At 36.8% G+C, this 15552-nt stretch overlaps 1 protein-coding gene across 1 annotated transcript; it reads right to left on the reverse strand.

Annotated features, from left to right (window-relative positions):
- Window positions 1–14475: 14475 nt before the first annotated feature.
- Window positions 14476–15540, reverse strand: LOC148938412 (uncharacterized). Its single transcript, XM_089107813.1, has one exon. It carries the CDS (start codon window positions 15538–15540, stop codon window positions 14476–14478), a length of 1065 nt encoding a protein of 354 aa, XP_088963939.1.
- Window positions 15541–15552: the final 12 nt, after the last annotated feature.

Raw genomic sequence — 15552 nt, forward strand, 5'->3', positions numbered from 1 at the left:
TCTTAGTTAATTTGTTTTTAGAATAATCTTTTACTTTTAAGACGAGTAGAAGATTTATGAAACTTACACAGGGGGTTTGGAGAGGGTGTATATGTGACGGGTTCTTATAAACCTCCAGTTAAGGGCTTTGGACCATAATTGTTGCAATGGTACCGTCTTATGCTTCCAAACTCTTCCACTTAGGATGTGGCACCAAAAGTGCCGTTTTTTGTACTATATTGCACCTGTAGATGGCAAAATTTATAAAAAGCACGTAGATATGAGCAACAGCTTTAAAATGATCTCCTTGGGACGTGATTATAAAAATTAATGGATAAAATTCGCAGGAATAGTGGATAGTCTAAAAAGTAATGATAAGATTGGAAAAACCATGATTGAATAAAAAATCCAATTAAAATCGAACGATTTATAATCTAAATTAAAGTACAGCGCTATACTAAGAGAACCACGCCTCTAATAATCTAATTTAATATATTGGTGTTTGTGGGACTTTAATTTGCGTAGCTTATTAAGGGGGCCTGGAGGAGGAACCTGCGGGAGGTGTTCTTGCAAATATCGAGTTAAGGGCTTTGGATCATAATTATTACAATTGTACCGTTTTATACTTTCTAGATTTTCCACTTAATAAGTGGCACTAAAAGTGTTATTTTCAGTGCTATATCTCACTTACAAATTGTAGAATTGATAAAAACATGTGGATATGAGCAAAAGTTTTCAAAATAATCATTGAAAATCACAAGAAGTTCTGGGGGCCAATAGCCCCAGCTTTTCCACTTCAGACATGGCCAAAAAAGTGCCCTTTTTAATATCATTTGAAACTTGCAAATGACGGAATTTATTGGAAGAACGTAAATACGAGAAATATTTTTATATGAGCTATAAAAAATCTATCTACGATGTTCTGGTTGCATGCTAGCCCCATCCCTTGAGAAATGGCATAAAGTGCCCTTTTTCGTGCCATATGGCACTTGCGAATGGTGGAATTTATTCAAACCACTTACATATGAGAAATAGCTTCTGAATGAGCTCTTTAGCATCTCTCTCTGATGTTCTAGTAACACGCTAGTCCTGAAAAAAAAGAAGAAAAAAAGACCGTTTTAAAGTTTTTCAGCTTTTTGTCCCTAGTGGGCTTTGGTTTGCTCTTTACTAGGTTGCACCTAATGCTACAACTATGACAAAGAGTTAACTGTGAATTCTCCCAAGAAACTAGTTCATTTTGAAATCTGTGAAATCTAATAGATGGTAGAATTTGTAAAAACCTGGTAAATATAAGCAATAGCTTATAATTGAGCCATTAAACATCTATCTACGTTGGTATGGTAGCCTGGTAATGTTTCAGTAACTTACTGGTGAGCAGACGATTTACGAAACTTATGGGGATTGGGAGGGGGTGGGTGCGGGAAGGGTTCTTGTAAACCTCCAGGTAAGGGTTCTGGGACATAACTATTACAATGGTACCTGTTTTGTACTTCAGAGCTTTTCCACTTAAGAAGCGGCACCAAAAGTGTTGTTTTCAGTGCTATATCGCACTTACTAATGGTAGAATTGATAAAAAAAAAAACACTTTGATATAAGCAATAGATTTCAAATGAGCCATTAAACAAAACTCTTATAAGTTCTGCCAACCCAAAAACCTCAGTTTTTCCACTTGAGACATGGCACAAAAAGTGCCGTTTTTAGTACCATTTGGAAATTTTAGATGGTGGAATTTATAGAAAGAACGTAGATAAGAGCAATATCTTTTATAATAGCTATAAATAATCTGTCTACGATGTTCTGGTATGCTAGCACCACCACTTAAGAAATGGCAGAAAGTGCAATTTTAGTGACATGTGGCACTTGCAGATGGTGGAGTTTATAAAAAGCACGTAGATATAAGAAATAGCTTTTGAATGAACTATTAAGCATCTCTCTATGATGTTCTAGTGACCCACTAGGCCTGGAGAAAAAAAAAAAAAAAAAACAGAAAGAAAAGGGAGATAGATCAGTGATACCGATGCAAAAATGCGATTTTCCTTGTTTTTCAAGGAGGGGAGCCGTAATTAACATGTCTAAGGTTTTCCACAATTCTGATTCCAATGTTACACTTTTCATTGGTTTTTACGCTATTTTGGAGGGGGTTCAGGCTTTTTTCGAAATCACCATAAATTTTTTTTGCAGTAAACTTTTACTTTTACGACAAACCGAAATAATAGTTAATGACGGGCGACAGAATGCATTGGACTTGTATAATTTATGCTACATATTTGTACATTCGGGGGGGGGGGATAAGGTTAAGTTGAATAAGGTTTTAGCCCCTTTCAGAGATTTATTTACCCCCCCCCCCTAATATGCAAATATTTAGCCCAAATTTTTGCAAATAATACAGTGCACAAACAATGTGGAAAATAGTGGAGTAAAGAGAAAAAGGAAAGAAAAAATAACCACACACAGCCCTTAAAGTAAGATAAACAAATAAAAAGAAAATTCAGCGAAACCAACGAATGAGACCATGGTGAGAGGACAGTTTTTCATAGGCCTTTGCAGACCGTTTTATATGTAAATCACGGATTTTTTCATTTATATCAGGTGCGTTATACTTTTTGATAATATGGCGATTACGAAATGACAACGAAGATACAACAAAAATTGGCAATACCGATATTAGAATTTCCTTAATTTAAGAAAATATATTATTGCACAGAGTAATTCCAAGCCAACCTAGTCTATCAACTGAACGTATAGAATAATAATTAGAATTAAAAGGAGAATTCGTAGCATTACCGTTAAAACAAGGATACTTGCACTTTTTAACATTGAAATTATGTCCCATAACTAAAAACTTTTTCTCATATTATCCACCATTTTAGACAAAGAAAATTCGCTCCTACTAATAAGTAGGATGTCATCCGCGTAAGCAAGCAATATACGATACATCAGAAAAACAAAGAAAGCAAGTATCAGCTATCTTAGAGAGCATTGTAGCAATACAAAGCTTAAAAACATTAGGGGATAACACGCCTCCTTGGCGTACTCCGCATCGAACACGAACATTCTCTTTGACATTAACCCCGTTCATCGACATTAACCTCGTTACCATTCGTTAATCAAGGTTCAAGGTTCAAGGTTCAAGGTTTAATTTTAAAATATCTGTACAAAATAGACATAAATACAGGGTAAACGCCGGAGACACAAGGTCGAATGACAAAAACCCGGTACATTAATCGGAATAAACCTATTTGACAACAAAAAAATAAATAAGAGTTATTCCATGACTCATCAATAGACAGGCACCCACCCCAAAAACCCCCCGATACCGGGCAAACATCAACCGAAAATACCTATAAAAAAAAACAAAAAAAAAAAACAACGGGCGAATAAGGGTAACCGATGACCGGCAACTCACAGGGCAAAACACCCAACAAAACAAAATTATCAAAAGTACCCAGATTTTCAATATATTATTAATTCTTAAAATTATTTATAAGGAAAGAATGAAGTTGCTTTTTTATATTTGGAAGAGATTTGCTGCAATCAATAAATGGTAGATGAAGACACCATGAACCCGTGATTGAAAATAATGGGGAGAACCGTGATCTCCCTGTGCTTAATTTTAGATGCTGAATGTTCCATTTGTGTTGGGTTTCATAAGAATGGGCATGTTGCACAGGGAAAAAATAATTTGAACAAAAGTACGTAGGTAGTTTCGACCAGTCGTATTTTACCTTAAATAAGAAAGAATTAAGGCTGAAAATCTTTGAAACAGGCAATATATTAGTTACAAGATATAGAGTTTCAGTTTTACTCTTATTAGGATAGGAAGACGGTGATGGTAAATATTTCTTTAAAATTAGAAGAGTCCGGTTTTGAAGAATTTGTATCGGTTTCACATGACATCTGAATGTTGCCAAATATATCAGAGGACATTACGTAAGATGGGAATGAACCAACGCAAAATAAATTAGACGTAGGATTTCATATGGAAAAAAATGATGAAACCTTCGCATTATACCAACCCCCTGAGCAACTTTAACCCGTAATCTATTACAATGTTCTTTATATGACAGATTTTCATCAATAATAATAAACAGATATCGGAACGAAGTTACCCTTTGAATTTTAGTATTTTTAGCATGATCAAATATTACCGAAATTTTTTGGGCATTATGCCCAATTCTAATATAAATGATAAATTTGATTTTGATGTATTTAATGACAAACGATTAGCTTTTAGCCATACAAGAAGTTGTGAAAATACGATTTGCAGCTTCTCATTGAGATCCTCTTCCGAATATCCAGTAAGTGATGATCCGGTATCATCAGCGAAAAGAATCAGTGTCAGATGGCAATTTTTTTCACTGGGCAGTTTTTTTCAAAACGCGTTTTTTAACTTTTAGTTACTATGGGCATTGGTTCGCTCTTTACTAGGTTATAGCTACCGCTGCAACCATGATACCAAACAGTCGAAAAGTTTGCTGAATGTACCATCTGAGCAAACTGATTTCATAGCCACAAGGATAAATGATGGGCGACAGAATGCATTAGACTTGTATAATTTAGGCTACATAATTGCACATTAGGGGGGGGGGTGGGGATAACGTTAGGCTGAATTAGGTTTTAGCCCCTTTCTGAGATTTATTTACCCTCCCCCCTAATATGCAAATATTTAGCCCAAATTATATTGGTATATAAACTAAAGTATTATATTTTCATCATGTTATGGCATCTTCCATTATGATTAACCTAATAGCCCTTCTTGAGTGTGTTTGGTATAATACATAAGTACCAGTAATTTTTCTTTCAAAAGGGCATAAACTAATGCTACCAATTTTCTGTGTTTTTTTAAGTTAATCACTGATGGTGGAATTTATAGGAAGGCCATAGAAAGGGCTTAATTTGATATGGGACAGGGGGAGGCAACTGCCCCCTCCAGACCCAATTTTACCCCCCCCCAGACCTCATTTTATTCCCCCGCTGAAATTTAGTTTCTGCAAAAAATCTTGTCAAAACTAAGATAAGCCTTCATAATTCAAGCATCCAGAGAAACAGGTCAGTTTTCTTTAGTATATCTTTGTCTCTATGATAGTATATGGCTCATTTTTTCATTTGCACTATCATTTTCACTTGATTTGGAAAAATTGGATCCAACTTTGCCTCCCCCCTTAAGATTTTGACGAAATTACGCCACTCACGTAGATATGAGCAATGTCTTTTATATAGGTAAAACAGGCTCTAAAAGCCTTATTTACCTGGGAATATCCATTAGAAATTCAATTAAGGAAACTACTGAGCTTGCCATCCAAAATCTTGAAAAAAAGACAAGGATAGCTTATGCGTCACTTGTCTCTAACGTTACACACCTTAGTCGTTTCCATCTTTCTAAACTTTACAATAGTCTAACTGTGCCTCATCTTCTTGTTCTGTCTCTTATTTGGCAACTTTTTCCTGCTTCAAAACAAAAACTTGTTCCCCGGATTTATTTTAAATTTACTAAATTCCTTTTACATATGCTCCCTTGGACTAATAACTCTTTTTTGTCCCAAAAATTTAAGCTCATTTTTCCTTCCACAATTACTGATAAAAGAGTAAAAGATTTTAAATCTCCAGCCAGTAAACTAAATTATGATTGGTCCTCTTTATTTTTATGATTTTTATGATTGGGTTATGATTTTTTTATATGTCTTTTGATTTATGGCTTGATTATATTGTGATTATGATATACGATTTGTGATTTATGTCTATGATTATTATGATTGTAAAAACCACTTATTTTTGTCTAGTGTATAAGTTTTCTTCTCTTTTTTCTTTTTTTTCCTTTATTACTCTGTCATTTAGGGGATCTACGCCCTTTTTTGTTTTGACAGGTTATAAATAAATTGAATTGAATATGAGCTATTAAAAATCTGTCTAGATACATGTGATACCGACACGCCCAATAACAATAAGCTCACGCCAATACGTGTGGTATAAATACGCCCGATACCGATACAGTGTGCAGCCCTTCCGCCAGGGAGTATGGAGGGTCATATCATCACCAAAACCAGAGATATTTGACCTTTGAACTATGTTGAACAAAATGACTATCTCAAATTGTGATTGGATGACTTTGGGGGGAAGGGACCTTCAGGGAGGAGGGGGGCTAGTTGTCCTCCAATCTTTTTGGTCACTTAAAAAGGACACTAGCAAATTTAATTTCTGTTCGAATGAGCTATTATACATCTCTCTATGATGTTCTGGTCACCCCCTATTCCTTCTAGAAAAAAGAAAAAACGAAAAAAAACGGGAGACGCATCACTGCTACAACAAGAAAAAAGTCATTTTCTTTGTTGTTCAAGGAGGGGGACTGTAATTTCTCTGTACAAGGTTTTCAACCATGGTGATCCAATGGTACACTTTTCATTTTGATCTGACGCCATTTTCGAGGGCTTTCAGATTTTTTTAGAAATCATCATAAATTTCTTTTCGCAATGAACTTTTATTTTTAAGACGAACCGAAATAATAGTCACCATTCCTGAATCAGTGTCAAATGGCAATTTGTTTCCACTAGGCAGTTTTTTCCTTAACATGAATTTTGACTTTTTATTCTGACCCTGTTGAAGAGTTTATAGTAAATTCTCCCAACGGACTAATGAAACTTACTAAGGGGGCTGGGAGGGGGAGTATACGGGAAGAGTCCCTTGTAAATCTCCAGTTAAAGGTTTTGGACCATAATTAGTACAGTGGTACCGTTTTATGCTTCAAAGCTTTTCAACTTAAGAAGTGGCACAAAAGGAGCCGTTTTTGTGCTATTTGACACTTATGAATGGCAAAACTGATTTAAATCACGTAAATATGAGCAATAGCTTTCAAATCAGCCATTAAACATCTCTCTAAGAAGTTCTGACAGCCCACTAGTCCCTAGCTTTTCCACTTGAGATATGGCATCAATAATGCCATTTTTAGTGCCATTTGGCAATTGCAGGAGATGAAATTTATAAATTAAACGTAAATATGAGCTTTAATGTGAGCTATTAAGCATCTGTCTACGATGTTTTTATAGCCCGCTAACCCAACCCTTGAGAAATGGCACATAATGCGCCATTTTTGTGTCATATGGCACTTGCAGATGATGGAATTTATAAAAAGCACGTAGATGTGAGAAACAGCTTTCTAATGAGCTATTAAGCATCTCTCTATGATGTTCTGGTAAACCGCTAGCCCGGGAAAAAAAGAGAAAAACGGGAGACAGATCAGTGCTACCAGTAGTAACTTAGGTGCTGATTCAGAGGGGACAAGAAAGGGGACAAGATAGTGCTGATCCAGAAGGGACAAGAAACTGTTTTTATTGTTATTGATATGAATTGCACAAAAATATCCCGTTTGACGTAGACATTTCTTAGGAGCCAATCAGAGACAGCGATGGTTGCTCAATATACGATAACTTGATTGGTAATTGGGATTTGGATAAAAGGACTGATTTTCATTGCAATTCACATTAGTAAGAGAATTGAATTCAGAGAGAATAGTTTATTTGAGAGGATATTAGTAGTGAAAATGAGTGGTGCATTTACATTATTGGAGATTAATGATGGAGCCGGTAGCAGCAATGATATTCGAGTACCAAACCTAGCTATGGAAATAACCGGAGGCTTTAGACTATGCCTTGAATGGGACGATATGTATGCTAGATACGTGATAATCATTAAGCAAATTTAAGTGGGAGGAGCAACTATGTTTTGCTGGAGAAGTGAATTTTGTCCATATAAATAAACTTCGGACAGCATTAGATGTGCTATCGAAATATATTGATGAAAACAAAATGCATCAGTGAATATTATTGTAGTAATTATGCTCAATAAAATTGTTTCTAAATCAGTGGTATTTTTCTTTCTATAGTAGACTAGCGTATATTTTTTAGAGTAGAAAAAATTCTGGTTAGTCTGAAGTTGGTTGCGAGAGTGTTAGGACTCCATTAGGAAATGGATAGATTTGAGAAAGAGCGAATCATGAGGAATCTAGTGTTTATGGAAAAACGTTTGATTCTAGATGACGATTTTCTGGAGCTGTTTATTCAAAGAAAGATGTTTTCTCGGGGAATGCTTGACGATATAATGAAAACTGATTCTCCGTCATTACACTACTCCATAAAGCTTCTACATCGTGGTCCAAATGTATTTACACAATTTATTGAAATATTGATCACGACACAGCAAAATGATATTGTGGATATGCTTTTAAACATTAGTTTAGAAATTTAGGACTTTTTTCATGAGAAATATGACGTACAAGGATGATTTACTCCTCTCTCACTATCCCAGACAATTTTTGTTGTTGTTGCTAGCTCAGTTTCATTGTGGCGGTGAGTGTCAACACATGAAAAAATGTTCCATAAATGTCCGATATGTATGTACACACTAGGCAGCTGGTCATCATGTGAGAATTGCACAATGATTGATGAGTATGATGAAAAGTGTAGATTATGCAACCCGTGTAAATTGCATAAGGGATATGCTGTGCAAATTAAAGGTTGTAATTCCTGTCTTGAAGAGGTGTCTGACTTTCATCCTTGTGGCCACCTATGCTCCAATTGTCACTATGATAAATGTAATCAGTGGGAGAATACATATCCCGGTATGATTGGAAAGAATCCTAAGCGTAATTTTAGTCTATTGGTACGAGATTGGTATCGTCGTGGTTTTAGATTGTTCCGGGAGGAGGATGCGGGTCAAGGATTCAACTGTTGGAACAACAAAAGAATATGGTTTCTACGTCATCGTTGTGAAGACAATGGGTCTTATGATTATAAACCCACTGATTTATATTTGAGTGTGACGGAGTGTGATTCGACACTTGAGGACACTGTTTGTGAAATTGCTTCAAATAAGCAAATTGAAACATGTGAATTCTATAGAATGAATGAGAATAGTATCATTGACTATACAAAGAGATATGACAAGAGTGAAGTTACACTCTACTGCAGAAAATGTGACCCTGACATTGCAGTACATCAGGATCAGTATATTGTGAATGCAGATAATCTACCTGCACTAGTTGTTGTCGAAAAATACCTATACCTAGTAGAAGATGAAATCTAAAGAGTAGAAAAGTCGTGTTTATCAATTATATAAAATTTTATAAATTATTAATAAAAAAATTAAACTACATTTTTATAAAAATTTATTAGTATGGCACAAAAATCAAAATTAAATACGCTTGTAAGTATATTTTCCACTAGAAAGTCATTCAATCGAGGTAAGTCAACGTTGATGTCGAGAAACTGCTTGTAGGTATAGCCACGGCATCTGAACATGAAAGAGAGTAGTGCATGAAAGCCACATGTCTTAGTCGTTAAATCCTGTACTCTTCGTTGATTTTGAATAATGGTTTTCCCACTACTTTCAATAAAGTTGCTGATGTATGGTGAGTAGGATTTATACGATAGGCCAAGAGGATCAAAAAATTCAATATTCTTCGCTGTTTGAAAGATACATAGCCAATGGCCAGTCTTCAAAGTCGATGGACTGCTATTAACGATGATTAGGGTATTGTTAACACTTGGATTTTTTTCAATGAAGTCCGAAGGTATGCAATAGGACTTGTACTGGGACATGTATGGATCCATACTAAATACGTTGATTATTTGGTTTGTGTTCATGGTGCTGGTCTAGTAGAACACTGCCGTCGGGTGTGATTTCCCAATAGGTTTCAAATTGACTCAGTGATATTAGCGTGATACTCTCAGTCAAAGTATCAGCAAATGTACACTCTAAACGTACATTCCTCGTTCGTACTATGCTCATATCCTGAGTCCCCGACAAGTCCAAAACAATTACACCATGATTTTTTGAAAACATTGAATCGGTTATTCCATTTTCAAATAGTTGAGTCATGATCTAGGGATTGCATGGTCAACTCGTACATAGTTCTATGGGATTTTTTGTCAAATGATAGAGTGTACAGTGGAATACCATTCACTTTGCACACAAGGCTAGATAGACCAAAAAATTAAATTCATGGGGGGACTCAGTCCAGGATCTTACAGCACTGCCACTCTTCACAAAGGCCCAAGCCAATTTTGATGGAGTTTCCCCATTGATACATGATGAATCGGTATAGCTATGAGAGCCGGTGGCAATGTGACGTTGATTGGTGATCGTATGGGTGACAAGAAGTTTAGTGTTGTTGACATTGACTCTTAGATTTTCCACTACCAATGCAGCAGAACTCATAACTTGTTGTTTTCGAACGTGGAAAATTGCCTATGTGATAATGAAATTTGCATCGGGTGCAGCAGGAAGTGTTTTTCTCAAAATGAAATTCGATGGTGCCATCTGTAACTTTATGTAAATCTTGTCATTAGGGGGTAGCCATTGAGATATATTGAATATCTCATGATTTAATTTTCCAACCAGATGATACTCCCGGTTCACTGTATTAGTAAACTCGCTGTCAGTATCAAAACCTCATCGATATTAATAGCCCAAACTGACTGTCCTCGCAACTCCTTGTACTCCTTACGTGTCATCATCATAAATTGTATGTAGCTTGCATAGTTGGATAAATTATTGCTAGTGCTCACCAATGTTCCATTAAAAAATACATTAAGTTGTTTGAATAGGTTGTGTAGAATACAGTTTTCGTAGGAGAGACCATCGCCAGCATTTGGAGCTGTATTATGTGACTTTTCTTCACCGCAAAATTTAAATCAATAAATGTTCATGACGAATCAATGAAATATTCTTCATTTGAAAATATTTGAAAGTGTATATTTTACGAGAGGTGTTGTTGAGGTTGAAGCTGTTAATAATAGCAATACTTTAAGCTGAGATCAACATATTCATCATTTAACATATTAATTTATTACATATATGATGTATGTTCTATCTGGTTGGTTAGATAGTTCATATTAAGAGAAGAAATCATTCTTTTATATAAAAATATGCTTATTCTTGTTATTCTTCTTATCGGTCTCCCTTGCTTTAGTACTCAAAGTTCTTGTTAGTTTCATTCGAGTCCCGCCTGGGTTAAGACTGATGAGTAAATGACGCGCACGCATTCTTCTTAATCCCTCCCTATTTTTCCAAGATTTTAATTGGTCACCAACGGCTCTTGCTGAAGATCTAATATTTTCCTTAACACTCTCCTTGAAATTCTTGCCCGATCCCCAGTCCTGTAGTGTTGAGGCAGCAAAATTTGATGCAGCAGGTACAAGATATTTTTTGGCAAGGGGTAGTGCAGAACGAAATAGCCTAGCAAATCAGCTACCAAGACCATAGCCAGACATTTTAGTACGCCCCTTGTAATAGTCCAATCCATTGCCTATTTGACATGGACTCAGAGCACCAACAGAGCAATCGATATCGGGACAGAGAAATGGAATTCTTCTATTGTTCATTTTAGGTGATTGTGTCACCGACAATGGGTCAAAAATGACATGTAATCACTGCTAAGCCTTTTGTTATTGCTAGAGAATCACCCAATTCACTTCTTAGTGTTAACTGACAGAGTTCCAAATACGAAGTGTTTACAGGAACATACTGAAGATGCTTTATATTATAGTGATGAACAAGTTCATGAGCTTTTTTTCGTTCAAGAACACGTAGGAGGGGGACATTTGAATTACCGACTCTCGATGTTTCCACAAAGGATGCATAGAGAAATATGCAAAAGTCCGAGGCGAAACCAGGTGGATAATCAGCAAAAATAACTTGATCCATCCCGTAAACGATGCCAGCATTTTTCCCATTGATCATATTCTGTTTAAACCCAAGAACATATCTCAGATTGTCATTGAGAATAATTATTTCAGTGTCAACAGGTGAGGTAATGTAAATCCTATCGTGTTCCAATGAATAATTAAAATGGAATGGACCATTCCTACGATATGAGATTTTTCTATTGATTGTACGACACAAATCTGTCATATTATCGTGTTCAATATATTTCAATTTGGCATGTGGATATTCGCTAGATTTAAGTGATTCAACCCATTCATAGTCGACAAAGAGTGTCCAATCGAATGGTATAACTTTTATATCATACACTCGATCCTTTCTCAGGATGCCGTAGGCATTTTTGAGAATACAATCGACAAGAGCCACTTTATACGCACCATCAAATTTGATGGCGGGCGAGAGTTTTGTCGAAAAATCACTTGTCGTATTCAAGTCGTTGTAGAGAGGATCGGAAACATTGGACAATTTTGTCCGAACAAGTAACTGTTTCTTACCCCTGCGAGTACGAGTCTAATATCTTTACAATTTGATAGATTTCACTATTATTTTTAACTTTTTGTAGTTCATAGTCATAAAGATTTTTTGTCAAATGATAGAGTGTACAGTGGAATACCATTCACTTTGCACACAAGGCTAGATAGACCACAAAATAAAATCATGGGGGGATTCAGTCCAGGATCCAACGGCACTGCCACTCTTCACAAAGGCCAAAGGCAATTTTGATGGGATTTATCCATTGATAATTGATGAATCGCTATAGCTACGAGAGCCGGTGGCAATGTGACGTTGGTTGGTGATCGTATGGGGGACAAGAAGTTTAATGTTGTTGCCATTGGCTCTTAGCTTATCCACTGCCAATGCAACAGAGCTCATAACCTGTTGATTTCGGACGTGGAGAATTGCCGATGTGATAATGACATTTGCATCGGGTGCTGCAGGAAGTGTTTTTCTCAATGTGAAATTCGATGGGGCCAGCTGTAACTTTATGTCAATCTTGACATTGGGGGGTAGCCATTGGGGTATATTAAATATCTCATGATTTAATTTCCAACTAGATGATAATCCTTAGTCACTGCAGTAGTCAACTTACTGTCAGTATCAACACCCGATCGAAAATCATAACCGAGTGATTGTGCTCTCAACTCCTCCTGTGCCATTGGTGTCATCGTCATAAATTGTATGTAGCTTGCATAGTTGGATAACTTACTACTAGTGCTAACCAATGTTCCATTAATAAATACATTAATTTGTTTGAACAGGTTGTGTAGAATACAGTTTTCGTAGGAGACAATATCGGCAGCAGTTGGAGTTGTATTATCTGACTTTTTTTTCATCGCAACATTTAAATCAATAAATGTTGATGACAAATCAATGAAATAGTCTTCTTTAGAAAATATCTGAAAGTTTATATTCTCCGAGAGGAGTTTTTCGGGGTGAAATTGTTCATAGTAGCCATACTTGACACTGACGTCAACATTTTCAGCATTGAATAGATTCAATGAGGAACTGACTCCTTGATGGATATGATTCCTTGTGGGGGAGATAAGTCATCTTAAGAGAAGAAATCCTTCTTTGATCTAACTTCTTTTTCTTTTTCTGCTTATTGGTCTTCCTTGTTTTATTCGTCAAAGTCCTTGTTGATGTCCTTCGCCTTCCGCCTGGGTGGAGACTGATGAGCGAATGACAGGCACGCATCCTTTTCAATCCCTCCCCATTTTGTCGAGATTTTAATTGCTCACCAACGGCTCTAGCTGAATATCTAATATTTTCCTTAACACTCTCCTTGAAATTCTTTCCCGACCCAGTCCTGTAGTGTTGAGGCAGCAAAATTTGATGCAGCAGGTACAAGATATTTTCTGGCAAGGGGTAGTGCAGAACGAAATAGCCTACCAAACCAGCTACCAAGACCATAGCCAAACATTGTAGTACGCCCCTTGTAGTAGTCCAATCAATTGCCAATTTGATGTGGACTCAGAGCACCAGCATAGCACTCGATATCGGGACACACACGTAGAACTCTTCTATTGTTCATTTTAGGCGATGTTGCTGTCGCTGATAATTGGTCAAAAATGACATGTAATCACTGCGAAGCGTTTTTTTATCGCTAGAGGATCACCCAATTCACTTCTTAGTGTTAACTGACAGAGTTCCAAATACGAAGTGTTTACAGGAACATACTGAAGACGCTTTATATTATAGTGATGAACAAGTTCATGAGTTGTTTTTTGTTCAAGAACACGTAGGAGGGGGACATTTGAATTAACGACTCTCGATGTTTCCACAAAGGATTCATAGAGAAATATGCAAGATCCTAAAGTGAAAGCAGGTGGATAATATGCAAAAGTAGCTTGCTCAATCCTGTAACCGACGCCAACATTTCCCCCATTGAGCGTATTCTGTTTAAAGCCAAGAACGTCTCTCAGATTATCATTGAGAATAATTATTTCGGTGTCAACAGCTGAGGTAATGTAAATCCTATCGTGTTCCAATGAATAATTAAAATGGAATGTACCATTCCTACGATATGAGATTTTTCTATTGATTCAACGACAGAAATCTGTCATATTATCGTATTCAATATATTTCAATTTAACATGTGGATATTCGCTAGATTTAATGAATGAATGAATAAATGGTTTTTATTTCCCATCATAAATAACACAAGGTTACACAACGGAGTATTGAAAAAAAAAGAAAAAAAATATAAAAAGAACACGTAAAAAGAGAACCAACAAGACTTCAATAACAAACTATATACAGCATACTAAACTCGTATTCAAACTAGCATACGATAGCTTGGTACATATCATGATCAGGATTGAGCGAACGCCGAAATCGAACGATTCGCTCAGTAGCTAAAGTAGTCGGGTCCACAACGCTGTAATTTTTCGAAACTCTTGAGTTTCTCTCCCATGGCGGAACACTTAAAAGATACTTTGCATACTTATAGTAAACCCGACGGACTGAGCGCTTATCTGTTTCGGTGAGAAGAGACCAAAACGGTGAGAGTGACAGAACATGCGGGATAACGAAAACGGAAGAGAGCCTTCCGAGTATACGGCGGTTATACATACTTTTGCAGGTTAGAAGTAGTCCGTATGCTTTGCGTGCCTTTTCTGAAAAATGCTCAACCAGTGCTTCACGAGTAGACCGAAGATCTGAAGCGATTGGCAGTCCAAGGTAAGGGAGAGATGGCTTTGAGCTCACCGCAGTATCGCCTCGGAGCACGCTAATCGGGGTCGAATCTTTCGCGTTGCGACGAAAAACAACTACTTCACTTATGGCAGCGTTAAAAGCTAGCCCAATCTTAGCATATTCATCACTGAGTACATTGTAATTATCCTCAACCCTTGAAACAGACCTACTTGCGTTAAGTATATCATCAGCGTAATTGATGAGCGACACGTCTATACCTAGATACATGCAGCAAGTTTTGGCAGATTCTTGAGGGACGATAATGCTGTTGTTGTATAGAGGAGGGGAAGTAATGGAGCCTTGCCGGATACCTTTACGGACAGGTATAACTACGGTGGATACCACCATATCGCGATGAGTGGGGACTTTAAGCTTCACTCTCAGTCTCCTATACATGCTCCTCCATACAACGACAACCGAACAGTTAACTCCGCGTTTACAAGCAGAACTAAGTATATGTGCGTGGATACCGGAGTCGAATGCTCTACGCACATCGTGGCTTGCTAGAACAAGTGTATCATTATTATCGTGAGCACTGAGCAAAATATCAGCTATCAACAAATGAGCAGGCTCGCGACTAGTACCACTCTTAAACCCGAATTGCGAATCGGGAGTATAACAAGCTTCACTTAGGTCACCAAAAACAAGCATTTCCATGAGTTT

This window comes from Artemia sp. Qi Xiang Cuo, unplaced genomic scaffold (assembly GCF_049724085.1).
Source record: "Artemia sp. Qi Xiang Cuo unplaced genomic scaffold, ASM4972408v1 HiC_scaffold_3327, whole genome shotgun sequence".
NCBI classification, from domain to species: Eukaryota; Metazoa; Arthropoda; class Branchiopoda; order Anostraca; family Artemiidae; genus Artemia; species Artemia sp. Qi Xiang Cuo.

Coding starts and splice junctions, on each gene's coding strand:
- LOC148938412 (XM_089107813.1), bottom strand. CDS start 15,540: ATGCTTGTTTTTGGTGACCTAAGTGAAGCTTGTTATACTCCCGATTCG.